Source organism: Pseudophryne corroboree, chromosome 4, assembly GCF_028390025.1.
Source record: "Pseudophryne corroboree isolate aPseCor3 chromosome 4, aPseCor3.hap2, whole genome shotgun sequence".
NCBI lineage: Eukaryota > Metazoa > Chordata > Amphibia > Anura > Myobatrachidae > Pseudophryne > Pseudophryne corroboree.
Window position 1 is genome coordinate 688,641,610 of NC_086447.1, and position 27,193 is coordinate 688,668,802.

General features: G+C 46.4%; 1 protein-coding gene across 1 annotated transcript in view; it reads right to left on the reverse strand.

Annotated features, from left to right (window-relative positions):
• LOC134910167 (sulfotransferase 6B1-like) overlaps positions 1-27,193 on the reverse strand; it is a 144,207-nt gene that overhangs the window by 62,586 nt on the left and 54,428 nt on the right. Inside the window, exons 2-3 of the mRNA XM_063917893.1 lie at positions 12,786-12,895; positions 2,828-2,914 (exon numbers count right to left, since the gene is read on the reverse strand). Of these exons, the coding sequence (XP_063773963.1) occupies positions 2,828-2,914; positions 12,786-12,895 (197 nt within the window). The remainder of the gene's footprint in view (positions 1-2,827; positions 2,915-12,785; positions 12,896-27,193) is intronic.

The following is a 27,193-nucleotide window of genomic DNA, read 5'->3' on the forward strand; positions in this document are numbered from 1 at the left end:
GCAGAACTGGCGAGGGAACCATCTCTTGAAAGAGACTGCGTACCCGTGAGAGACGACATCTTGCACCCATGCGTCTGAAGTGGTCATTAACCAGACCTGGGTGAACTGCAGAAGTCAGCCTCCCTCCCTGGGATCCCTCAAGGGGAGGCTCGCCCCATCATGCAGCAAGCTTGCCTTGTTTGGAAGCAGGCTAATGGGCAGCCCAGGATGGATGTAGTCAACACCTTGGCCGCCATTACACCTGCCTCAGAGGATGCCTCCTGATTACATTGGGGGGCGGTGGTAATATGAGACAGATATTGTCTGGCAGTGTCAGATATATCCTGAGGCAGCTCATCCTCTATTGCCTGAACCCATGCTTCAATTCCTTTTGTGGCCCAGGAGACTGCTATAGTGGGTCTATGTACAGCACCTGTAAGGGAGTAAATAGACTTTAGGAATCCCTCCACACGCTTATCTGTTGGTTCCTTCAGTGAGGTGACAGTGGTGACATGCAGAGTAGATGACACCACAAGACAGGTGACATGGGAATCCACCGGCGGTGAATTTTCCCACTTGATACACAACTCAGCAGGGAGAGGATAACGAGCTAGCATCTTTTTAGACAGGGAGAATTTCTTTCCTGGAGAAGACCAGGGTTCCTGACGTATGTCTACTAAATGGTCTGAATGCGGTAAGACTACTTTAGCTACCTTCTGACGTTTAAACTTATCAGGTTTCTTAGACGTAGTAGTGGGATCTACATCATGATCAATTTGTAGAATCAGCTTAATAGCCTCCACTAAGTCAGGGACATCAACCTGAGTTTTAGGTTCCTCGTCAGAAGCAATTGTATCAGTGTCCGACGGATCAGTATACTCCCCATCTCATCAGATGTATCATCTTAGATATTATTGGATTGTGAGGAGGAAGCGGCCCGCTTAGATGACCCCTTGACCCCAGAGGGACGTGGGGTAAATTTATGTCTAACCAACGATTGATTCAATTGTTGTATCTGGGTAGACAGAGTATCCGCCCAGGGCGGATTTACCATAGGGACAATATGTGGCTGCAATGGCATAGGAGGTCCCATAGGGGGCGTAAGGCATGTCACAAGCGTATTAAGCATAGTAGAGAACACCGCCCAATGTGGCTCCTGATTGGCTACAGGAGCTGCAGACTGACTGGGAGATGTATGGCACATATTACACAGACCATCATTCAAAGCTTCCCCCTCAGGCAAATCCCTTTCTTTGTGTTAGGCATTTTAGTGAATGTAACCGCAGAGTGTATGAGTATGATACAGCCAGTCAGAGTACAATACCTGCAAATAAATTCTCTAGTATGTGACAGCGTACACAGTACACAACACCAGCGAATAAATCCGGTATGATATGACTGAGTACACAGTAGAATACACTGAACGGTAAATACTGTGCAGCACTATATATGAGACCCTGACGCACCTAGTCCTAGGGTACAGAATACAATGATAGATACAGCTGGGATACACTGAAAGTGAAATCCACATGGCAGATACAGGCACACACAGTAACAGTGCAGATAATTATTTTAGTCAGACAATAAAACTGCACTGGACTAGTATATATATATATATATATATATATATATAGATATATATGTAGATATATATAGATATATATAGATAGATATACACACACACATACACAATGCGCGGTCCGAGACAGAGTGTATATATCAGAATACTTGTACAATATATTCTGTTAGAGGTACACTTGTTCTTAACTAACACTGTCTTAAAATGACATGTACTGTACACAGAATACTTAAGTGTCTGTAAAATCACAGCACTGATTAATCAGGCGGATTTACAGAGAAGACCTTGCCCTGCAGTCCCGGAGACCTGTCGCAGCTACTGTGAGAAGATGGCATCCATTGTCTCAGTCAGGGAGTGAGGGAAAGTGTAAGGCAGCTCCAGGGCGGGAACACCAGCAGTAGATGGCGCCCGGAGCTGGGGGAGAGGCTACATGTCAAGTGTCTTTTCCCCTATGCTGGTCCTCACCACCGTGTACTATGGAGCCTTATTAAAGTGGATAGTTTACTATCCGACCTGTGCTCCCATGACTTGGTGGATGTAGTGGGATCCCTGCTCTGTCACAGTGTCCACGCCAGCGGCGCAGTTCGTCTCCCTAAACTGCGACCGGAACGCAATTTAATGGCGGGTCCCGTCTGTGGGACACTCTTACCTCCTCCCTTAGTAGCAGCCACGCGATCCAGGAGAGTGTCTGCAGTGGTGTGCCTAGGAAACGGAGCGTCTCTGCCATAAGTACCCGGGAACAGAGCCAGCGGGAGTATGGGACGTGATGGAGCCACAGCACAGTATGTCTCACTGACATATGAAGTGCTGCAGCCCTTGAAGTCTTCTAAAAAGTTTTTGCAGGGCTGCCTAGCGCAGCCCCCATTGTTAAGTGACCTGCTTCATGGAGGCAGCAAATCTAAAACTTAGCTCACAGTGCCTGGAGGTGGGGTTATAGAGGGGGCCCCACAATGCATCCTGGGACAGTCTAAAGCTTTAGCCTGTTAATGCTTCGGGATCAAGATCCATCTCTACACCCCGATGTATTCCCTGTGGAACACAGTGTACCCAGCTGTAGAAAAACATTTTCACAGAAAATTGAATAGGCGCTTTCGCAAAGTTACCACGATTTGATGCTGCAAAGTGAATGTACAGAAGATAAATCTAACTCAAATCAATATTTGCGGTGACCACCTTTTACCTTCAAAAGAGCATCAATTCTTATAGGTACTCTTGCACACAGTTTTACAACAGTCACTATATATAGCTAAGGAAAAACAATTACTGTACCTTGGCCTTCTCCAAAAACAGCTTAGGGATATTATTGTAACTCAGGTGTGATGAAAAGACTCGTGGTGACGATTGTTGCTTCACGTACTTAAGAGATGAAACAGAGAAATATTACTGTAAATGTTTTTTTCTTAAAACATTATTAGAGACTGATTTAGATTTACAGTACAACAGCCACAATTGCAGTCAAATGACATGTTCGGAAAGGTTGATGCTCACACTGTAACTCTGTTTTAACCATTTGTTTTATTTAGGAAAAAGTTTGGGTGACAGAGAACTTGAGCGCTAAGGTTCTGAAAACACGTGACGAGCAACACCCTGTGTGGCAGAGGTATACTAATCTCAAATGATCTCTTGATTCACTGTATTAAATGGTTCCTATATATTAGATGTCAGCATAGATACTCATATGAGGAACCGTATATAGTGGTGCCCAAGAGGAAAGGTGGAAGAAGAAAGAAATGGGGGATATCCTTCTACAAATAACAGAATTATGGCATTATTCTTAGAACCATTTAAGCTCCAAGTCCTGATTAAGTCCATCAAGCGCCAAGGTTTTAATTTTGTGTAACCACCGCACTTCTTCTTTCACTAACATATATAGATAGATAGATAGATAGATAGATAGATAGATAGATAGATAGATAGATAGATAGATAATATGTTAAGGTTCTGAAAACACGTGACGGTGCAACACCCTGTTTGGTAGAGGTATACTTATCTCAAATGATCTCTTGATTCACTGTATTAAATGGATTCCCATATATTAGATGTCAGGAAATATGTGGAGGAAAATACATTTTCCACATAGCAATATAACATTTAGACCAATGACAATATATCTGAACAAACAAAGACTATGTATAGACACTACTGGGTGTATCCAAAGGTAATGTAAAAAATGGAGGCTTTGCCAGCGTGGTATATAATCCGGGCATGTAGAAACAGATACTGAGTATTAAAAACACCTAGGCAAACATTTGCACAACATCAAAAAAGGACTTGCAACGCATTCCTTGGTCAATCATTTCAAGGAGGTCCACAACTGCCCCACATCAGCAATCACAATGTTCTTAGCCATAGACAACATCAGAAGCAATTGGAGAGACAGGAATGAAGAAATATATATTTTCTGAGGTTTCATCTGGACAATAACTGAACCTCTTTAGAAAGTGTGAAGGAAGGTATAGTACCCATCTAGGAACGCCAATTGCTCCAGTTGTTCTACAAGAGGTACATAGATGATCTCCTCATCCTGTGGCAGGGAACACGAGAACAACTGGAGCAATTGTTGGAGGCACATAACCAGACAGGGAGTCCAGTTCAATTTACATACCAGATGTCCTGAGTGGAGATTCAATATTTGGATGTGATAATTAGGCATCAGGATGGCCGACTACATACGGCTTTACACACCAAACCCACTGATCGCAATTCACTTTTACATTATACCAGCTCCCATCTGGTCCCATCCGGTATCATTACGTAAGGGATTACTCCAATCACAATTTCTAAGAGCCAGACGCATCATTTCAGATCCAGAACAGGTGGAACCCACCTTGGACCAGATGGTGCATAAATTTGAACAGCGGGGTTATCCACGTACTGACCTATTAACCAGTAAGAACAAGGTTATGTCCTTATCTAGGGAAATATTATTGAATCCACCAGGTGAGGATGACATAAAACAAGTGACCCGTAGAGTACCGTGGGTCAATAACTATACGGCAGCTACCACGAATATTACTAAACAGGTCAAGCAGCTCTGGCCAATTGTAAATACTGATAACACATTACCGGCGTTATTGGGCTCCCGTGTATTACCTAGTTATACTAGGGGTCCCAATATAGCCGATAGGGTAGTTAAATTGGATGTGTTTCCCCTTACCAGACAGCAACAAACCCATTTTTTACGTCCGAAGGTTGGGTCTTTTCGCTGTTTAGGTTGCTCTACATGTAACACCTTATTGACTGGCTCCACATTCAGCCACCCCCATACGGGCAAAATCTTTAAAATACGACATCGAGTGACGTGTACGACCACTCATGTCGTCTATATGTTGAAATGCCCCTGTGGTTTTGCTTATGTGGGCAAGACACAGCGGCAGTTCCGAGAACGGATGGCTCTTCACAGAAGTGCCATAAAACAGGCTAAAGAGAAGGGCACCAGTGAACAACCTCTGGCCCGCCATTGTTTAATAGCTAAACATAATGTAGCGAGTCTAAGAGCTATCATTATAGACCATGTTCCCCAGCATCACAGAGGAGGAGATCGCAATAGGATCTTATTACAAAGAGAAAGTAGATGGATACATGTACTAAACACGGTATCCCCAGGGGGTTTAAATGAAACTCTGGGACTACAGTGTTTTCTATAATATAACATCATTGTACTGCTCATTCCCAAACTATAATTCATATTGACTAGCATCCCTTTATATTTGTCTAATTCAGAAGCGCTAATAGTGTTCTATAGCGGGCTTAATTGTGTTTATATTTTACCCTACATGGCAAGTATTACTAGTAATAGTTTAGTGAATATTCCGCTATTAGTAACTGACACCTGATGTTTTTAACTTCTGTATTATTGAGGTATTTTAGGATGTATCCTCATTGATCTTTTAATACGCACTGTTGTTATTGTTTTTTTGTTTTTGTGTACAGGCGTCACTTAGCAACACCTTTTTACATCCTTCTATTGGCTCTCCTAGTCCGGTGCGGCCAGATGACGTAATTGTTCTGAGACCTGCGTGATTAGCGGCTGGACGCGGCGGGAATGGCAGTGCCGGACAGGTGAGTGATGTTAGACATTGTTAACACTTGTTAGATAGGGTATATTAGATGTGGTTTGTTGTATGTTGTTTGTATTGTTTGTCCCTGAAGACGGGGTATCACCCCGAAACGGCGTAGGACCGTAATAAAGGCTGTACGTTTACCTTATCAGTCTGCTGAGTGCCTCTGCATACATGGATACACAAAGGACTTCACACATCCTGAGATGGCACCACAGCAAGTAATCTTTCCCTGCAAGGAGTGCCGAGCCTGACCGCTGTATATATATTGTTAGGGTCTCCTGCCCTGTGCTGCCACGTCGTCATGGCAACCGGGAGACAAGTGCTAGCGGAGTGACCTGAGCGCAGCTGATACTCCGGTTCGGGTCTTTTGCTGTGCAGTGGTTATAGGCTCTGTGCATGGCAGGGGATCCGGTGCTGGTTTTTGTGCTCACAGTCTGTGAGGTCTGAGTGGGGCGTGGACAGCACCTGCTTTATAAGGCCTCTTCTCAGGGTAAGCAGATGCTGCTGAATCTTTGTTGGTTAGTCAGTTTCTGAAAGTTAGCCAGTACTGTGTAGCTTTGTATTTGTTTGTTGCTTACTGCAAATAGGCCTGGGGATTTGGTATTACACTCTGCCAATCCAGACCTAGCAGTAAGACTGGAGTCAGTCGTTTAGCTTGCTGGGGTTCTGTTACTACTCTGTGAACTTAGCAAGTTTGCGGCTGTATTCTAAGACTTGCCTGTCTAATCCTGTCTCACTGTGCTAGGTGTCAGGGGTCAGTTTAGTGGCAGTAAGCTGAACCTGTGCACTGCAAGTGAGAATTAGGATTGTGGAGACTCTCTTTGTGTCTATCATTCCATCTCTGACCAAGGAGTTTACTGCCACACCCGTTGGTAACCCTTTAGGGTTTTGCTGTTGCCCTTAGCAACAGCATTTTGGGTTCTCTACGTATTAAAACACAACATCTTGCTTTTCCCATCTGAGCAGTTCTAATACAAGGGAGATACCCAGTTCCTTAGCCTCTGGGCTTCTCTGTTCACTTTGTGTGTATTTTGTTACCCTATCACCTTCTGTGTACGTTATGTCATATTCCCCAGTCTGTCTGTAAGTCCATTTGTTTTGCATAACAGTTCAAACACCAGTACATTCCTGCAGGCACTGGAGTGCATAACAGTCCTGACACCAGTACTTTCCTGCAGGCACTGGTGTGCATAACATATTCAGCAGCCTAATACTCCTGTTGAAATTTTGTGGGAATATGGAGCATACCCCTCAAAATACGTTGCAACAGGTGGTCGATCAGGTGCAGGTCCTGACTCGACAATTTAATGATTTGTCCATTAAAATGCACACCTCCCAGGCTGCTGGCGGAGCTCCCGCAGCAGCAGCACCTGCAGGGGTTAAGGAGCCGAAAGTAAATCTCCCGGATCGTTTTTCTGGAGATCGCTCGCAGTTCTTTTGTTTCAAGGAGAGCTGCAAGCTATACTTCCGGCTTAGGCCTCAGTCTTCTGGGTCGGAGATTCAGCGGGTGGGCATAGTGATTTCCTTGCTACAAGGAGACCCACAGGTCTGGGCATATGGGTTGCAGCCTGACTGTCCGTCGCTTAAAAGTGTTGATGCTTTTTTTACGGCACTGGGCATGTTGTATGATGACCCTGACAAGACGGCCTCAGCCGAGGCTCAGATTTCGATCCTTAAGCAAGGGCGAAGGCCAGTTGAGGTTTACTGTACGGAGTTTCGGAGGTTGGCCCATGATACCCAGTGGAATGACCCAGCCCTGAGACACCAGTACCGAAGAGGTCTTTCTAACCAGATAAAGGACCAACTGGTACAATATCCCTTGCCTGATAGCTTGGATCAGCTCATGCAGTTATCCATCCGGGTGGATAGACGGCTGAGAGAGCGTAGGCTTGAAAGGGAGACTGAGATTTCCTTCCTTCCCAAGGGAACCTCAGACTCTGAGGAATTTTCCGAGGAGCCCATGCAGATTGGGGCTACCCGCCTCTCCTCGCGTGAGAAGACGCGGAGGAGACAGCAGGGGTTGTATTTGTACTGTGGGAATAAAGGTCATGTGGTAGTATCATGCCCAGAAAAGCCGGAAAACTTCAGGGCCTGAGGGTGATGGGAAATATCCTGTCAGGCCAGAAGTCAGAATTTCCCAAGAAGACTTTTATCATTCCGGTGACCTTGAAGATCCTCGGTCAAACTGTCAAGACTGAGGCCTTTGTGGACAGTGGGGCCGACGGGGTTTTTATGGACCGCCAATTCGCCCTGAAACACTCTGTTCCCTTAGTACCCTTGGCATCGGAAATTGAGATTTGTGGGTTAAACGGGGAACAATTATCCCAAGGTAAAAATACCTCTTGCACTAGCCAGATTTCTTTGTTTATTGGAGCCACACACTCTGAAAAATTGTCCTTTTATGTGACTGTCTGTACTTTTGCCCCATTGGTGTTGGGGTTACCCTGGTTAAGGGCCCACAATCCTCAATTTGACTGGGTCTCTGGGGAGATTCTTAGTTGGGGTACTGATTGTTTCAGGAGTTGCTTGAGCCTTCCAGTCAGGCTCTCGCAGCTAAGTTTGCCAGGATTGCCAGGGTGTTATGCAGATTTTGCGGACGTGTTCTCCAAAAAAGTTGCAGAGGTACTACCTCCCCATCGCCCCTATGACTGTGCCATTGATTTGTTGCCAAATGCTAAGCTTCCCAAGAGCAGGTTGTACTCCCTGTCACGTCCTGAGACTCAGGCTATGGCAGAGTACATTCAGGAGAACTTGGCTAAGGGATTTATCAGACCTTCACAGTCTCCAGTTGGGTCGGGGTTCTTCTTCGTGGGTAAAAAGGACGGTTCGTTGCGACCCTGCATCGACTTCAGGGAATTGAACCGTATCACGATTAAAAACTCATACCCACTGCCTCTCATTTCGGTCTTGTTTGACCAGCTTCGTACTGCCACCATTTTTTCTAAGATTGACCTACGCGGTGCGTACAATCTAATCCGAATAAGAGAGGGGGATGAATGGAAGACTGCCTTTAATACCCACTCAGGGCATTATGAATATTTGGTGATGCCTTTTGGGCTCTGTAATGCCCCGGCAGTCTTCCAGGATTTCATGAATGATGTGCTCAGGGAATATTTGGATAGATTCTTAGTTGTATACTTAGATGACATCCTAATCTTCTCCCATTCCCTGGAGGAACATCGGAAGCATATACGCTTAGTCTTCCAGAAACTCAGAGACCACCGGCTTGGGGCGAAGCTGGAGAAGTGCGAATTTGAAGTTCAGCAAATCGCATTTCTAGGATATATTATCTCCCCAGAAGGTTTCCAAATGGAGGGTTCCAAGGTACAGGCAGTCCTGGATTGGGTGCAGCCCACTAGTTTGAAGGCGCTTCAGCGTTTCCTGGGCTTTGCAAATTTTTATAGACGATTTATCGCTGGATTTTCGTCTATAGTGGCACCCTTGGTGGCACTCACTAAGAAAGGGGCGGATGTTGCTCACTGGTCTTGTGAGGCTAAAGCGGCTTTTGCCCGTCTCAAAAGGGCATTTGTTTCGGCCAAGGTGCTGCGACACCCAGATCCAGAGCGTCCTTTTGTGGTGGAGGTGGATGCCTCTGAGATGGGTATTGGGGCAGTGCTTTCTCAGATGGGAGTGTCTGATAATCGCCTTCATCCCTGTGCTTACTTTTCCCGTAAATTTTCGCCTGCCGAGATGAATTATGACGTGGGTAACCGGGAATTGTTGGCTATTAAGGATGCACTCGAGGAGTGGAGACACTGGCTTGAGGGGGCTAAGTTTGTGGTCTCAATTCTCACTGACCATAAGAATCTGGCATATTTAGAGTCAGCGAAGCGTCTCAATGCCAGGCAGGCACGATGGGCTTTGTTTTTTGCTCGCTTTAATTTTTTGATAACATATCGCCCTGGGTCAAAAAACATCAAGGCTGATGCGCTCTCGCAGAGTTTTGCTCCAATCCAGGAGACCACCGAGGAGCCGTTGCCCATTGTTTCCCCATCATGTATTAAAGTGGGCATTACCCAGGACCTCTTATCATTAGTCCTTAGAGCACAGGAGCAGGCTCCTCCAGACCTTCCGGTAGGTCTTTTGTTTGTGCCTCCTAGGTTAAGACAGCGAGTGTTCCTGGAATTCCATGCCAAGAAGTCTGCAGGTCACCCGGGTATTGCCAGAACTCGGGAGTTGCTATCTAGGGCGGTGTGGTGGCCCTCGGTGGCTAAGGATGTGGATCAGTGGGTTCGGGCATGTGACATCTGTGCCCAAAATAAGACTCCTAGAGGGGTTCCTGTTGGCCCATTACATCCACTCTCTATCCCATCTAAGCCATGGACCCACATTTCAATGGATTTTGTGGTGGACTTGCCCAAATCCTCGGGGATGACAGCCATCTGGGTTGTCGTTGACAGGTTTTCGAAGATGGCGCACTTCGTTCCACTGGTTGGGCTGCCATCGGCCAGACGCCTGTCTGAATTATTTATGCTGCATGTTGTGCGTCTCCACGGGTTGCCACTTGATGTGGTCTCTGACCGCGGATCCCAGTTTGTGGCCAAATTCTGGAGGGCATTTTGTTCCGATCTCCAGATTTCTGTCAGCTTGTCGTCGGGCTACCATCCGCAGTCTAATGGGCAGACTGAAAGGGTGAACCAGTCCTTGGAGCAGTTCCTCAGGTGTTATGTCTCCAAGTGTCAGACTGACTGGGTTGCTCATCTGTCCATGGCGGAGTTTGCCTATAACAACGCGGCTCACTCTGCTACAGGGATCTCTCCCTTCCTTTGTGTGTATGGGCATCATCCTAAGGCCAATTCTTTTGACCCCCTGGACTCCACGCCTGGTGGTTCCTCTGTGGTTTCGGTCCTTAGAGGTATTTGGCGGAAAGTGAAGAAAGCCCTTGTGTCTGTGTCATTAGTGACCAAAAGGGTTTTTGATAAGCGGAAAAGACCCTGCAGCTTCAAATTAGGAGACTTCGTCTGGTTGTCTACCAAGAATTTGAAGTTGAGACAGCCATCTCATAAGTTAGGCCCCCGGTTCATCGGCCCTTATAAGATCACCAGGGTTATCAATCCGGTGGCATTTCAGTTAGATCTACCCCGTTCTTTGGGTATCAATAAAACATTTCATTGTTCCCTTTTAAAACGGGCGATTAGTAATCCTTCTTCCAGTGGAAGACCTTCCCCTCTTCTGATACGTGGCCAGAGGGAGTTTGTTGTTGAAAGGATTCTTGACTCCAAGGTGGTTCGGGGTCGGCTGTCATTTTTGGTGCACTGGAAGGGGTATGGCCCGGAGGAGCAGTCGTGGGTGCGCAGTTGTGATCTTCATGCCCCCAGACTGATACGCTCTTTCTTCTCGCAGTTCCCCGATAAACCCGGTGGTAGGGGTTCTTTGACCCCTCGTCAGAGGGGGGGTACTGTTAGGGTCTCCTGCCCTGTGCTGCCACGTCGTCATGGCAACCGGGAGACAAGTGCTAGCGGAGTGACCTGAGCGCAGCTGATACTCCGGTTCGGGTCTTTTGCTGTGCAGTGGTTATAGGCTCTGTGCATGGCAGGGGATCCGGTGCTGGTTTTTGTGCTCACAGTCTGTGAGGTCTGAGTGGGGCGTGGACAGCACCTGCTTTATAAGGCCTCTTCTCAGGGTAAGCAGATGCTGCTGAATCTTTGTTGGTTAGTCAGTTTCTGAAAGTTAGCCAGTACTGTGTAGCTTTGTATTTGTTTGTTGCTTACTGCAAATAGGCCTGGGGATTTGGTATTACACTCTGCCAATCCAGACCTAGCAGTAAGACTGGAGTCAGTCGTTTAGCTTGCTGGGGTTCTGTTACTACTCTGTGAACTTAGCAAGTTTGCGGCTGTATTCTAAGACTTGCCTGTCTAATCCTGTCTCACTGTGCTAGGTGTCAGGGGTCAGTTTAGTGGCAGTAAGCTGAACCTGTGCACTGCAAGTGAGAATTAGGATTGTGGAGACTCTCCTTGTGTCTATCATTCCATCTCTGACCAAGGAGTTTACTGCCACACCCGTTGGTAACCCTTTAGGGTTTTGCTGTTGCCCTTAGCAACAGCATTTTGGGTTCTCTACGTATTAAAACACAACATCTTGCTTTTCCCATCTGAGCAGTTCTAATACAAGGGAGATACCCAGTTCCTTAGCCTCTGGGCTTCTCTGTTCACTTTGTGTGTATTTTGTTACCCTATCACCTTCTGTGTACGTTATGTCATATTCCCCAGTCTGTCTGTAAGTCCATTTGTTTTGCATAACAGTTCAAACACCAGTACATTCCTGCAGGCACTGGAGTGCATAACAGTCCTGACACCAGTACTTTCCTGCAGGCACTGGTGTGCATAACATATATATATATATATATATATATATATATATATATATATATATAATCTCATGGGCAAACAGAACGCAATCGCAAGACAAAAAAAATGAAATAAAAATATTTTCATACACAAATTACTAGCACATATTTGCCATTATCTTTGTTAATCTACTGTAATTGATCATACCTATTTTCATATATGGACAGGCTATATAATAATTTACGTAAGGCCGGTAGCAGATAGAGGGCCCGATTCAGACCTGATCGCTGCTGTGCGTTTTCGCACAGCGGGCGTTCAGCTATTAACTGTACATTCGTATGCACCGCAATGCGCATGCGCGTCGGCAAACAACAGGCATCGCCGGTCAGCGACAGGCTGGTGCGAAAATTCTAATCGCACAGCCATTTGCATGCTCATTGACAAGAAGAGGCCGTTTGTGGGTGGTAACTGACCGTTTTCTGGGAGTGTCAGTGAAAACGCAGGTGTTCCCAATCGTTTTCAGGGAGTGTATATGACATCAGCACCGGCCCTGATCAGCCCGTTGTGATCGCACTGTGGGAGTTTGGCCTGGGCTGCGCAGAGACTGCATACACAGGGCAAATCATTCAATGGTGAGTGAGCTACGAACGGATTTGCAGCTGTCCGCTGACTGAGAGGGTTTTTAGCAACTCTGCGTACACATGCGAACGCACACTTGCACGGTGAATATACACTCCCCTAGGGTGGCGACTATCTACATTTTAGCAGCCTAGCGATCAGGTCTGAATCACCCCCCCAAATACATTTAATCATCAATGGCAGGATAGCTAATCAATACCATTATCCACATTTTGATCTTTTGATTTTTTCACAAACCTCAAATTTTTCTGGTTTTCCAAATTCAATCATCGCTTGGTCAAGTGTAGGCTCTTTGTTGTGCAATCCAAATAACATTTCATGAAGTATCTGAATTGACCAGTTCGTTCCTATAGCACAAACAAGTATGGAATTATCAGATAAACCAGATGAAGAACTTGCTTTACAGTACAAAATGCACCTTATCTTTAATATTGGTTTTGCATTCATTTAACATTCAATATATCATATATAAATAGATTATTCTGAGCAAACAAACTTATATTTCTTATTTTTGTTAACTAGTTGTCAAGTTCTAATCTTTGTATAGAAATCTAAGTGCCCACAATAGCAAATTATAATGAGCACAAAGGTCATTATAATCTCAATACTATCTGAATACCAAATTTTCTACTGAATATCTAAAATATTCCCTATTAGCCAGAGTCCAGGAAATTCTAAAAGCATTCAATTGCCCAATGGGAATTTCCCAACGGACAAGCTAAAAAGTAATGTGTGGGAATGTTCATTAACAGTTTTGGTAAAGGAAATGAAGTCTGTTGATTTATACAAAAAGTAGTTCCTTATTTATTTTTCAGTATGGGAGAAGTTCCATTCATAAGTTAACTAACTTATTAACAATGGGGGTAATTCAGACCTGATCGCTTGCTGGCGTTTTTTTGCAGTGCTGCGATCAGATCAGAACTGCGCATGCGTATGCACTGCAATGTGCAGGTGCGTCGCACGGGTACAAAGCGGATCGTTGCTGATGGATTTTACGAACAATTAATTCATACAGCCTATTGCAAGGAGATTGACAGGAAGAGGGCGTTTGTGGGTGGAAACTGACAGTTTTCAGGGAGTGGTTGGAAACACGCAGGCGTGTCCAAGCGTTTGCAGGGTGGGTGTCTGATGTCAATTCCGGCCCAGAACAGGCTGAAGTGATCGCAGTGGATGAGTAAGTCCTGGGCTACTCAGAAACTGCACAAAGTTTATTTGTACCACTCGTCTGCACATGCGATTGCACACTTGCAAAGCAAAAATACACTCCCCTATGGGCGGCGACTATGTGAACGCAGGACTACAAAAATCAGCTAGCGAGCGATCAGGTCTGAATTACCCCCAATGACCAATGCTTCGGAAATAATAATAATAATAATAATAATAATTATTATTATTATTATTATCATTATTATTATTATTATTATTATTATTATCTTTTATTTATTTGGTGTCTCAATGAGGCACAGTGGTGTAAGATCTAGGAAATAAAACTGCAGCTGGCAGACTAAGAAACTGGTATTCAAATGTGTGGCAAGGTGTAGATCCTTTGGGGAGTGGGGGGCATCAATGTTTTTTTTCATGCAGCGGCAAATGTGTGGGTTTATATTCCTCTCGATGCCAATAGGGGGAGGGGGGGGCGTGGAGATTTTGCTATGGGTCCCACAAAGTTCTAGTAACGTCCTTGAGTAACAGTAATCTAGGTGAAGGATAGGTGCGATAGATTTAGTAGTTTCCAGGGTCAGAAAGGGCTTGATCCTGGAAATATTACAGCAGCAGAAGTGGCAGGATTGGGCAAGGGACTGAATGTAGGAGATGAATTAGAGGGCAAAGTCAAGGATGACACCCACCCTTGTAGACTTCGGTCATAGAGAAGGTGATGGAGAGAGTTGAGGGAAAAGGCAAGGACTTTTGATACTGTATACTGTAGACTTAATTAAGTTTAAGGAAGCATTGGGCAACCTATGAGGAGTTGGCCATCAGACAGCTGGAAACACATGAGCGTACAGAAGGGGAGAGGAAGAGAAAATAACTACATTTTAGTTCTTTGGCACAAAAATGGTATTGGAGGATAATGTATTCATAAATATTCTCCTCATCCGAAGCCATTAAGGAACGGGATAGGGCATCCACCTTGGTGTTAAGAGTTCCAGCCCGGTACTTAATGACAAACGAAAATCGAGCAAAGAACAGTGCCCATCTTGCTTGACGGGGATTCAAGCACTGGGCCGTCTTAAGATACAGTAAATTCTTGTGATCCGTGAAAATCGTAATTAGGTGTTTAGCCCCTTCCAAAAGATATCTCCATTCTTCTAAGGCAGATTTTATTGCCAACAGCTCTTTGTCTCCAATGGTGTAATTTAATTCAGCAGGGGAGAACTTACGGGAATGGAAACCACATGGATGTAACTTCCCATCTGAAGCGTACTGCGAAAGTACGGCACCTATGCCTACCGTAGAAGCATCAACCTCCAGAAAGAATGGTTTTAGAAAGTCTGGTTGCTGAAGCACCGGAGCGGTCATAAAGGCTGCCTTCAACTGGGCGAACGCTGCTACAGCTTCAGAGGACCAATGGCTTGGGTCAGCCCCCTTCTTGGTTAGGGCAGTAATAGGCGCCACAATAGTAGAGAAACCCCTTATGAATTTCCGGTAGTAATTTGCGAACCCTAGAAAACGTTGTACTGCTTTCAAGGAAAGAGGCCGAGTCCAGTCCCGAATAGCAGAAAGTTTCTCCGGATCCATACGCAACTCCGTACCTGAAATAATGTAGCCCAGAAATGGAATAGAGGGGACCTCAAAGGTGCATTTGGAAATCTTGCCGTAAAGATGGTTCTCTCGCAACCGAAGGATTACCTCCTTAAATTGTATTCTGTGCTCAGTGAGATTCTTCGAAAATATCAGGATATCATCCAAATATACCACCACATTTAGGTATAACATGTCCCGAAAGACTTCATTAATGAATCCCTGAAAAACAGCGGGGGCATTGCTGAGGCCAAACGGCATTACCAGGTACTCATAAAGCCCATCCCTAGTATTGAAGGCCGTCTTCCATTCGTCCCCTTGTCGGATACGTATCAAGTTATAAGCTCCCCTTAAATCGAGCTTAGTGAAGACTCGAGCTCCGCGAACTCTATCGAAAAGCTCCGTGATGAGCGGCAGAGGATACTTATTCTTAATGGTGACTTCATTTAGACCACGATTATCGATACATGGCCTCAGGCCTCCGTCTTTTTTCTTCACAAAGAAGAAGCCTGCTCCCGCTGGGGAAGTAGAGGGGCAGATGAATCCCTTCTGCAGATTAGACTTGATATATTCTGACATGGCTTGAGTCTCAGGTACTGACAAAGGATAGGTACGACCTCGAGGTGGCATTTTCCCCGGAATGAGCTCAATAGGACAGTCCCAAGGTCTATGCGGTGGTAATTTATCGGCCGCCTGTTCCGAGAAAACATCTGTAAACTCCCGATAAGCCTCCGGAATAAGCTCTACATCCGACTTGGATGATGCACGAAGCGGGTAGACAGGAGTAAGACAATTCGAGTGTCAAAATAGACTCCAAGAAATTATCTGTGTCAACCTCCAGTCGACGTGAGGGTTGTGAAACTTGAGCCAGGGAAGACCAAGGACGAGATCGTGAGACATCTCCTGAATCACAAGGAACTCCAGATGTTCTTGGTGCAAAGCTCCCACTTGCAGCTTGATTGGCATTGTATGACTTGTAATCAGAGCATTAGGAATTTGGGTACCATTAATAGCAGTTATCGTAATAGGTCGTTCGACCGACTGTAACTTCAAACCCAGATTCTGGGCGCAGGAAAGGGAAATAAAATTCCCCGCAGCTCCTGAGTCCAACAGTGCCTTAACGGTTTTGACTTCAGACTCAGAAAACAGAGATACAGAAAGCAGACAGTCCACTGCCGGAGAGGATTGAAAAACAACCCCTAGCTTAACTTCTCCAGAACAAGCTAGGACTGAACGTTTTCCCGGGCGAGACCTGCAAGACTTGAGGAAATGATCCGCGGCTCCACAGTAGAGGCAAAGTCTACCCTCACGCCGACGCTCTTCTGGGGACAGCCGAGACCGATTAATCTGCATGGGTTCGTCTGGACTGGAATTAGCTGTTTGCTTAGAAGGAAGAGATCGGAGTCTCAACCGGTCTGACCGACTACGTTCACCACCTCGTTCCTGCATACGAAGATCCACCTTTACACAGAGTGAGACCAACTGTTCCAAGGAATCTGGCAGATCTCTAGTAATCAATTCGTCTTTTAAACGATCCGAGAGCCCGTTCCAAAAAGCAGCACGAAGGGCATCATTATTCCAGCTCAGTTCAGAAGCTATAGTTTGAAAGTGAATTACATACTGTCCCACTGTACGAGAGCCTTGTCGAACTCGGAGCAAGTCAGCTGAGGCAGCAGTCGTCCGGCCAGGCTCGTCAAAGATCCTTCGGAACGACGTAATGAAGTTGGTATAACTAGAGACTAACGGATCTGATCGCTCCCACAACGGTGACACCCACTCCAACGCTGAACCCTCAAGCAAAGAGATAATGTATGCCACTTTAGACCGATCAGTAGGGAAGTTATGTGAGAGGAGTTCGAAGTGTACCTCACACTGATTGAGGAATCCACGGCAATTTTTCGGATTCCCGTTATAACAAGGAGGAGTGGGAAGCTGAAGGCGTGACCTGGTTCCAGACAAGGAGGGAACATTGCCAGATACAACCACTGGAGCGGATACTGGAACTGGAGCTGGGACCACAGAAGCCAGCGAAGTCTGGATTTGATCCAGCCGGCCAGATAACTCCTGGAGATAATGCATCACCTGATTCTGTGCAGCTTCCTGACTCTGTACTTGGGAAACCAGGTCCTGCATGGCGCTTGCCTCTGGGTTCCGATTCCCCGGGTCCATGGGGCCTGAGTATACTGTCACTGGCCTAGACTGAGGGTGTTGTGAACTCGGGGATTTCCTCATACAGGACGCAGACAGTGGAGTTTGATGAAATACTGAAGAATTTTATTGTAGGGAAAACAAATTAAAGCCAAAGGACAAAAGGGGTAATTGAGGGAAATGTCCAGACCCACTGAAGGGTTTTATGAGCAGGATTAGAGATGCTGGTAACTGAAGAAACTGTGGGAGATGTTTAAAAGTCACTGATAACTTATAAATGATGATAAAGGCACAGATGGATAAAGAACTTGTGAGCGGTGACAGAGACGCTGATGATGTGAAGAACTGAAGTGCAGGGGTTTTGGACGCTGTTAATTTGTAGAACTTGAGAATGGTGACTGAGACGCTGATGATGTGAGGAACTGAAGTGCAGGGGTTTTAGACGCTGTTATTTTGTAGAACTTGTGAACGGTGACTTAGACGCTGATGATGTGAGGAACTGAAGTGCAGGGGTTTTAGACGCTGTTAAGTTGTAGAACTTGAGAACGGTGAATTAGGCCCGCAGCCCCGCTGATTCCTAGGAGCACTGGTGACTGGACCGCAGAGAGATATACCGGCCGCTGAGTACACTGGAACCGGTGCAGCGAACTGGCAGACTGGAAATGCCGGAGACACTGGAGTACAACTGCAGAGATCCTTGCCGGGAACAAGAGCGCTGGCATCTACGTCAGGGAAAGATGATACTCAGGCACTGAGGCTCCGTCCGGTATCTGACTTTGAATTCCCCGCCACCGCTGGATTGGCGGAGCAGTCAGATGACGTCACCCGCCCCCCGTCCACGTGAAGCCGGGTTTCATGGCGGCGCCCATGCCCCGGAGAACCGCCGGGAGCCGCGCCAGCCAGACGCCGGAGCCTGTGGCCCACCGAAGGCAGAGGCCGCAACACCGACCAGCAGACACACAGGGGTAAGCGCGGCGAACGCCACCTCTGGTGTGTGACAGTGGTTGCCAAGCACATTACTACGCATTGTAAGCTGCCGCCCAGATAATATACTGGGAGGTGTTTCTATTAATTTTTCACAAGGTGATACCTAATAGGGTATAGACTAGAGATGAGCGCCTGAAATTTTTCGGGTTTTGTGTTTTGGTTTTGGGTTCGGTTCCGCGGCCGTGTTTTGGGTTCGAACGCGTTTTGGCAAAACCTCACCGAATTTTTTTTGTCGGATTCGGGTGTGTTTTGGATTCGGGTGTTTTTTTCAAAAAACACTAAAAAACAGCTTAAATCATAGAATTTGGGGGTCATTTTGATCCCAAAGTATTATTAACCTCAAAAACCATAATTTACACTCATTTTCAGTCTATTCTGAATACCTCACACCTCACAATATTATTTTTAGTCCTAAAATTTGCACCGAGGTCGCTGTGTGAGTAAGATAAGCGACCCTAGTGGCCGACACAAACACCGGGCCCATCTAGGAGTGGCACTGCAGTGTCACGCAGGATGTCCCTTCCAAAAAACCCTCCCCAAACAGCACATGACGCAAAGAAAAAAAGAGGCGCAATGAGGTAGCTGTGTGAGTAAGATTAGCGACCCTAGTGGCCGACACAAACACCGGGCCCATCTAGGAGTGGCACTGCAGTGTCACGCAGGATGTCCCTTCCAAAAAACCCTCCCCAAACAGCACATGACGCAAAGAAAAAAAGAGGCGCAATGAGGTAGCTGACTGTGTGAGTAAGATTAGCGACCCTAGTGGCCGACACAAACACCGGGCCCATCTAGGAGTGGCACTGCAGTGTCACGCAGGATGGCCCTTCCAAAAAACCCTCCCCAAACAGCACATGACGCAAAGAAAAAAAGAGGCGCAATGAGGTAGCTGTGTGAGTAAGATTAGCGACCCTAGTGGCCGACACAAACACCGGGCCCATCTAGGAGTGGCACTGCAGTGTCACGCAGGATGGCCCTTCCAAAAAACCCTCCCCAAACAGCACATGACGCAAAGAAAAAAAGAGGCGCAATGAGGTAGCTGTGTGAGTAAGATTAGCGACCCTAGTGGCCGACACAAACACCGGGCCCATCTAGGAGTGGCACTGCAGTGTCACGCAGGATGTCCCTTCCAAAAAACCCTCCCCAAACAGCACATGACGCAAAGAAAAAAAGAGGCGCAATGAGGTAGCTGTGTGAGTAAGATTAGCGACCCTAGTGGCCGACACAAACACCGGGCCCATCTAGGAGTGGCACTGCAGTGTCACGCAGGATGTCCCTTCCAAAAAACCCTCCCCAAACAGCACATGACGCAAAGAAAAAAAGAGGCGCAATGAGGTAGCTGTGTGAGTAAGATTAGCGACCCTAGTGGCCGACACAAACACCGGGCCCATCTAGGAGTGGCACTGCAGTGTCACGCAGGATGTCCCTTCCAAAAAACCCTCCCCAAACAGCACATGACGCAAAGAAAAAAAGAGGCGCAATGAGGTAGCTGACTGTGTGAGTAAGATTAGCGACCCTAGTGGCCGACACAAACACCGGGCCCATCTAGGAGTGGCACTGCAGTGTCACGCAGGATGTCCCTTCCAAAAAAACCCTCCCCAATCAGCACATGATGCAAAGAAAAAGAAAAGAAAAAAGAGGTGCAAGATGGAATTGTCCTTGGGCCCTCCCACCCACCCTTATGTTGTATAAACAAAACAGGACATGCACACTTTAACCAACCCATCATTTCAGTGACAGGGTCTGCCACACGACTGTGACTGATATGACGGGTTGGTTTGGACCCCCCCCAAAAAAGAAGCAATTAATCTCTCCTTGCACAAACTGGCTCTACAGAGGCAAGATGTCCACCTCATCTTCACCCTCCGATATATCACCGTGTACATCCCCCTCCTCACAGATTATCAATTCGTCCCCACTGGAATCCACCATCTCAGCTCCCTGTGTACTTTGTGGAGGCAATTGCTGCTGGTCAATGTCTCCGCGGAGGAATTGATTATAATTCATTTTAATGAACATCATCTTCTCCACATTTTCTGGATGTAACCTCGTACGCCGATTGCTGACAAGGTGAGCGGCGGCACTAAACACTCTTTCGGAGTACACACTTGTGGGAGGGCAACTTAGGTAGAATAAAGCCAGTTTGTGCAAGGGCCTCCAAATTGCCTCTTTTTCCTGCCAGTATAAGTACGGACTGTGTGACGTGCCTACTTGGATGCGGTCACTCATATAATCCTCCACCATTCTATCAATGTTGAGAGAATCATATGCAGTGACAGTAGACGACATGTCCGTAATCGTTGTCAGGTCCTTCAGTCCGGACCAGATGTCAGCATCAGCAGTCGCTCCAGACTGCCCTGCATCACCGCCAGCGGGTGGGCTCGGAATTCTGAGCCTTTTCCTCGCACCCCCAGTTGCGGGAGAATGTGAAGGAGGAGATGTTGACAGGTCGCGTTCCGCTTGACTTGACAATTTTGTCACCAGCAGGTCTTTCAACCCCAGCAGACCTGTGTCTGCCGGAAAGAGAGATCCAAGGTAGGCTTTAAATCTAGGATCGAGCACGGTGGCCAAAATGTAGTGCTCTGATTTCAACAGATTGACCACCCGTGAATCCTTGTTAAGCGAATTAAGGGCTGCATCCACAAGTCCCACATGCCTAGCGGAATCGCTCCCTTTTAGCTCCTTCTTCAATGCCTCCAGCTTCTTCTGCAAAAGCCTGATGAGGGGAATGACCTGACTCAGGCTGGCAGTGTCTGAACTGACTTCACGTGTGGCAAGTTCAAAGGGCATCAGAACCTTGCACAACGTTGAAATCATTCTCCACTGCACTTGAGACAGGTGCATTCCACCTACTATATCGTGCTCAATTGTATAGGCTTGAATGGCCTTTTGCTGCTCCTCCAACCTCTGAAGCATATAGAGGGTTGAATTCCACCTCGTTACCACTTCTTGCTTCAGATGATGGCAGGGCAGGTTCAGTAGTTTTTGGTGGTGCTCCAGTTTTCTGTACGTGGTGCCTGTACGCCGAAAGTGTCCCGCAATTCTTCTGGCCACCGACAGCATCTCTTGCACGCCCCTGTCGTTTTTTAAAAAATTCTGCACCACCAAATTCAAGGTATGTGCAAAACATGGGACGTGCTGGAATTGGCCCAGATTTAATGCACACACAATATTGCTGGCGTTGTCCGATGCCACAAATCCACAGGAGAGTCCAATTGGGGTAAGCCATTCCGCGATGATCTTCCTCAGTTGCCGTAAGAGGTTTTCAGCTGTGTGCGTATTCTGGAAAGCGGTGATACAAAGCGTAGCCTGCCTAGGAAAGAGTTGGCGTTTGCGAGATGCTGCTACTGGTGCCGCCGCTGCTGTTCTTGCGGCGGGAGTCCATACATCTACCCAGTGGGCTGTCACAGTCATATAGTCCTGACCCTGCCCTGCTCCACTTGTCCACATGTCCGTGGTTAAGTGGACATTGGGTACAGCTGCATTTTTTAGGACACTGGTGACTCTTTTTCTGAGGTCTGTGTACATTTTCGGTATCGCCTGCCTAGAGAAATGGAACCTAGATGGTATTTGGTACCGGGGACACAGTACCTCCAACAAGTCTCTAGTTGGCTCTGCAGTAATGATGGATACCGGAACCACGTTTCTCACCACCCAGGATGCCAAGGCCTCAGTTATCCGCTTTGCAGTAGGATGACTGCTGTGATATTTCATCTTCCTCGCAAAGGACTGTTGAACAGTCAATTGCTTACTGGAAGTAGTACAAGTGGGCTTACGACTTCCCCTCTGGGATGACCATCGACTCCCAGCGGCAACAACAGCAGCGCCAGCAGCAGTAGGCGTTACACGCAAGGATGCATCGGAGGAATCCCAGGCAGGAGAGGACTCGTCAGAATTGCCAGTGACATGGCCTGCAGGACTATTGGCATTCCTGGGGAAGGAGGAAATTGACACTGAGGGAGTTGGTGGGGTGGTTTGCGTGAGCTTGGTTACAAGAGGAAGGGATTTACTGGTCAGTGGACTGCTTCCGCTGTCACCCAAAGTTTTTGAACTTGTCACTGACTTATTATGAATGCGCTGCAGGTGACGTATAAGGGAGGATGTTCCGAGGTGGTTAACGTCCTTACCCCTACTTATTACAGCTTGACAAAGGGAACACACGGCTTGACACCTGTTGTCCGCATTTCTGGTGAAATACCTCCACACCGAAGAGCTGATTTTTTTGGTATTTTCACCTGGCATGTCAACGGCCATATTCCTCCCACGGACAACAGGTGTCTCCCCGGGTGCCTGACTTAAACAAACCACCTCACCATCAGAATCCTCCTGGTCAATTTCCTCCCCAGCGCCAGCAACACCCATATCCTCCTCATCCTGGTGTACTTCAACACTGACATCTTCAATCTGACTATCAGGAACTGGACTGCGGGTGCTCCTTCCAGCACTTGCAGGGGGCGTGCAAATGGTGGAAGGCGCATGCTCTTCACGTCCAGTGTTGGGAAGGTCAGGCATCGCAACCGACACAATTGGACTCTCCTTGTGGATTTGGGATTTCAAAGAACGCACAGTTCTTTGCGGTGCTTTGCCTTTTGCCAGCTTGAGTCTTTTCAGTTTTCTAGCGAGAGGCTGAGTGCTTCCATCCTCATGTGAAGCTGAACCACTAGCCATGAACATAGGCCAGGGCCTCAGCCGTTCCTTGCCACTCCGTGTGGTAAATGGCATATTGGCAAGTTTACGCTTCTCCTCCGACAATTTTATTTTAGGTTTTGGAGTCCTTTTTTTACTGATATTTGGTGTTTTGGTTTTGACATGCTCTGTACTATGCCATTGGGCATCGGCCTTGGCAGACGACGTTGCTGGCATTTCATCGTCTCGGCCATGACTAGTGGCAGCAGCTTCAGCACGAGGTGGAAGTGGATCTTGATCTTTCCCTAATTTTGGAACCTCAACATTTTTGTTCTCCATATTTTAATAGGCACAACTAAAAGGCACCTCAGGTAAACAATGGAGATGGATGGATTGGATACTAGTATACAATTATGGACGGGCTGCCGAGTGCCGACACAGAGGTAGCCACAGCCGTGAACTACCGCACTGTACTGTGTCTGCTGCTAATATATAGACTGGTTGATAAAGAGATAGTATACTCGTAACTAGTATGTATGTATAAAGAAAGAAAAAAAAACCACGGTTAGGTGGTATATACAATTATGGACGGGCTGCCGAGTGCCGACACAGAGGTAGCCACAGCCGTGAACTACCGCACTGTACTGTGTCTGCTGCTAATATATAGACTGGTTGATAAAGAGATAGTATACTCGTAACTAGTATGTATGTATAAAGAAAGAAAAAAAAACCACGGTTAGGTGGTATATACAATTATGGACGGGCTGCCGAGTGCCGACACAGAGGTAGCCACAGCCGTGAACTACCGCACTGTACTGTGTCTGCTGCTAATATATAGACTGGTTGATAAAGAGATAGTATACTCGTAACTAGTATGTATGTATAAAGAAAGAAAAAAAAACCACGGTTAGGTGGTATATACAATTATGGACGGGCTGCCGAGTGCCGACACAGAGGTAGCCACAGCCGTGAACTACCGCACTGTACTGTGTCTGCTGCTAATATATAGACTGGTTGATAAAGAGATAGTATACTCGTAACTAGTATGTATGTATAAAGAAAGAAAAAAAAACCACGGTTAGGTGGTATATACAATTATGGACGGGCTGCCGAGTGCCGACACAGAGGTAGCCACAGCCGTGAACTACCGCACTGTACTGTGTCTGCTGCTAATATATAGACTGGTTGATAAAGAGATAGTATACTCGTAACTAGTATGTATGTATAAAGAAAGAAAAAAAAACCACGGTTAGGTGGTATATACAATTATGGACGGGCTGCCGAGTGCCGACACAGAGGTAGCCACAGCCGTGAACTACCGCACTGTACTGTGTCTGCTGCTAATATATAGACTGGTTGATAAAGAGATAGTATACTCGTAACTAGTATGTATGTATAAAGAAAGAAAAAAAACCCACGGTTAGGTGGTATATACAATTATGGACGGGCTGCCGAGTGCCGACACAGAGGTAGCCACAGCCGTGAACTACCGCACTGTACTGTGTCTGCTGCTAATATATAGACTGGTTGATAAAGAGATAGTATACTCGTAACTAGTATGTATGTATAAAGAAAGAAAAAAAAACCACGGTTAGGTGGTATATACAATTATGGACGGGCTGCCGGGTGCCGACACAGAGGTAGCCACAGCCGTGAACTACCGCACTGTACTGTGTCTGCTGCTAATATAGACTGGTTGATAAAGAGATAGTATACTCGTAACTAGTATGTATGTATAAAGAAAGAAAAAAAAACCACGGTTAGGTGGTATATACAATTATGGACGGGCTGCCGAGTGCCGACACAGAGGTAGCCACAGCCGTGAACTACCGCACTGTACTGTGTCTGCTGCTAATATATAGACTGGTTGATAAAGAGATAGTATACTCGTAACTAGTATGTATGTATAAAGAAAGAAAAAAAAACCACGGTTAGGTGGTATATACAATTATGGACGGGCTGCCGAGTGCCGACACAGAGGTAGCCACAGCCGTGAACTACCACACTGTACTGTGTCTGCTGCTAATATATAGACTGGTTGATAAAGAGATAGTATACTCGTAACTAGTATGTATGTATAAAGAAAGAAAAAAAAACCACGGTTAGGTGGTATATACAATTATGGACGGGCTGCCGAGTGCCGACACAGAGGTAGCCACAGCCGTGAACTACCGCACTGTACTGTGTCTGCTGCTAATATATAGACTGGTTGATAAAGAGATAGTATACTACTAATATTATATACTGGTGGTCAGGTCACTGGTCACTAGTCACACTGGCAGTGGCACTCCTGCAGCAAAAGTGTGCACTGTTTAATTTTAATATAATATTATGTACTCCTGGCTCCTGCTATAACCTATAACTGGCACTGCAGTAGTGCTCCCCAGTCCCCCCCACAATTATAAGCTGTGTGAGCTGAGCAGTCAGACAGATATATAATATATATAGATGATGCAGCACACTGGCCTGAGCCTGAGCAGTGCACACAGATATGGTATGTGACTGACTGAGTCACTGTGTGTATCGCTTTTTTCAGGCAGAGAACGGATATATTAAATAAACTGCACTGTGTGTCTGGTGGTCACTCACTATATAATATATTATGTACTCCTGGCTCCTGCTATAACCTATAACTGGCACTGCAGTAGTGCTCCCCAGTCTCCCCCACAATTATAAGCTGTGTGAGCTGAGCAGTCAGACAGATATATAATATATATAGATGATGCAGCACACTGGCCTGAGCCTGAGCAGTGCACACAGATATGGTATGTGACTGACTGAGTCACTGTGTGTATCGCTTTTTTCAGGCAGAGAACGGATATATTAAATAAACTGCACTGTGTGTCTGGTGGTCACTCACTATATAATATATTATGTACTCCTGGCTCCTGCTATAACCTATAACTGGCACTGCAGTAGTGCTCCCCAGTCTCCCCCACAATTATAAGCTGTGTGAGCTGAGCAGTCAGACAGATATATAATATTATATATAGATAATAGATGATGCAGCACACTGGCCTGAGCCTGAGCAGTGCACACAGATATGGTATGTGACTGGGTCACTGTGTGCTGTGTATCGCTTTTTTCAGGCAGAGAACGGATTATAAATAAAAGTGGTGGTCACTGGTCACTATCAGCAAAACTCTGCACTGTACACTACTGAGTACTCCTAATGCTCCCCAAAATTAGTAAATCAAGTGTCTAAACGGAGAGGACGCCAGCCACGTCCTCTCCCTATCAATCTCAATGCACGTGTGAAAATGGCGGCGACGCGCGGCTCCTTATATAGAATCCGAGTCTCGCGATAGAATCCGAGCCTCGCGAGAATCCGACAGCGTCATGATGACGTTCGGGCGCGCTCGGGTTAACCGAGCAAGGCGGGAAGATCCGAGTCGCTCGGACCCGTGAAAAAAAACATGAAGTTCTGGCGGGTTCGGATTCAGAGAAACCGAACCCGCTCATCTCTAGTATAGACACCATAAAATTTGTACTCAAGCGCCGTAGTCTCTATTTATATATATATATATATACATACACACACACACACACACACACACACACACACACACAGTATACAGGTTTATACCCTCCAACTGTACCTTTTTGCCAGGTACAGTACCTTTTTTATGGTCTGTTCCGATTTTTGGCTCTCCAAACTTCCATTGAAAGTATAGGAAAAGGGGCGTGACCTTACCCATATCCACGCCCCCTTTCCTAGTTTGTACCGATTTTTCTGTGTAAAATGTTGGAGAGTATGCAGGTCATGCCTTCACAGTTTCGGGATATTTATTCTGTCTTCTATCCTGAAGACAGAATAAAGATTCTGAAACATTTAGAGCAGGGCCTGTGTCACAGAGACTCTTCATTAGCACGCTGGAATGCCGTTATTGTTGTAATTTGGTATCCATTTGTGTGTCCCTGCGCAGGGGCATTTCTAGTGAAGAAAAGGCCTGTGTGCAGGCTCCGTCTGGGCTCCCTCCTCTCTAGCCAGCAACGCTGTATTTCTGGGCACTAAAGTCCCTAGAGGACCCTAGCGCTGTCCCAGAATCTACTGCACACGTGACGATTGCTGGGAAAATGGTGCTGCAGGACTCCGGACATTAAGTCGGGGGTGGGGGCCCATGTGCACTGTGCCCCTTACCTGG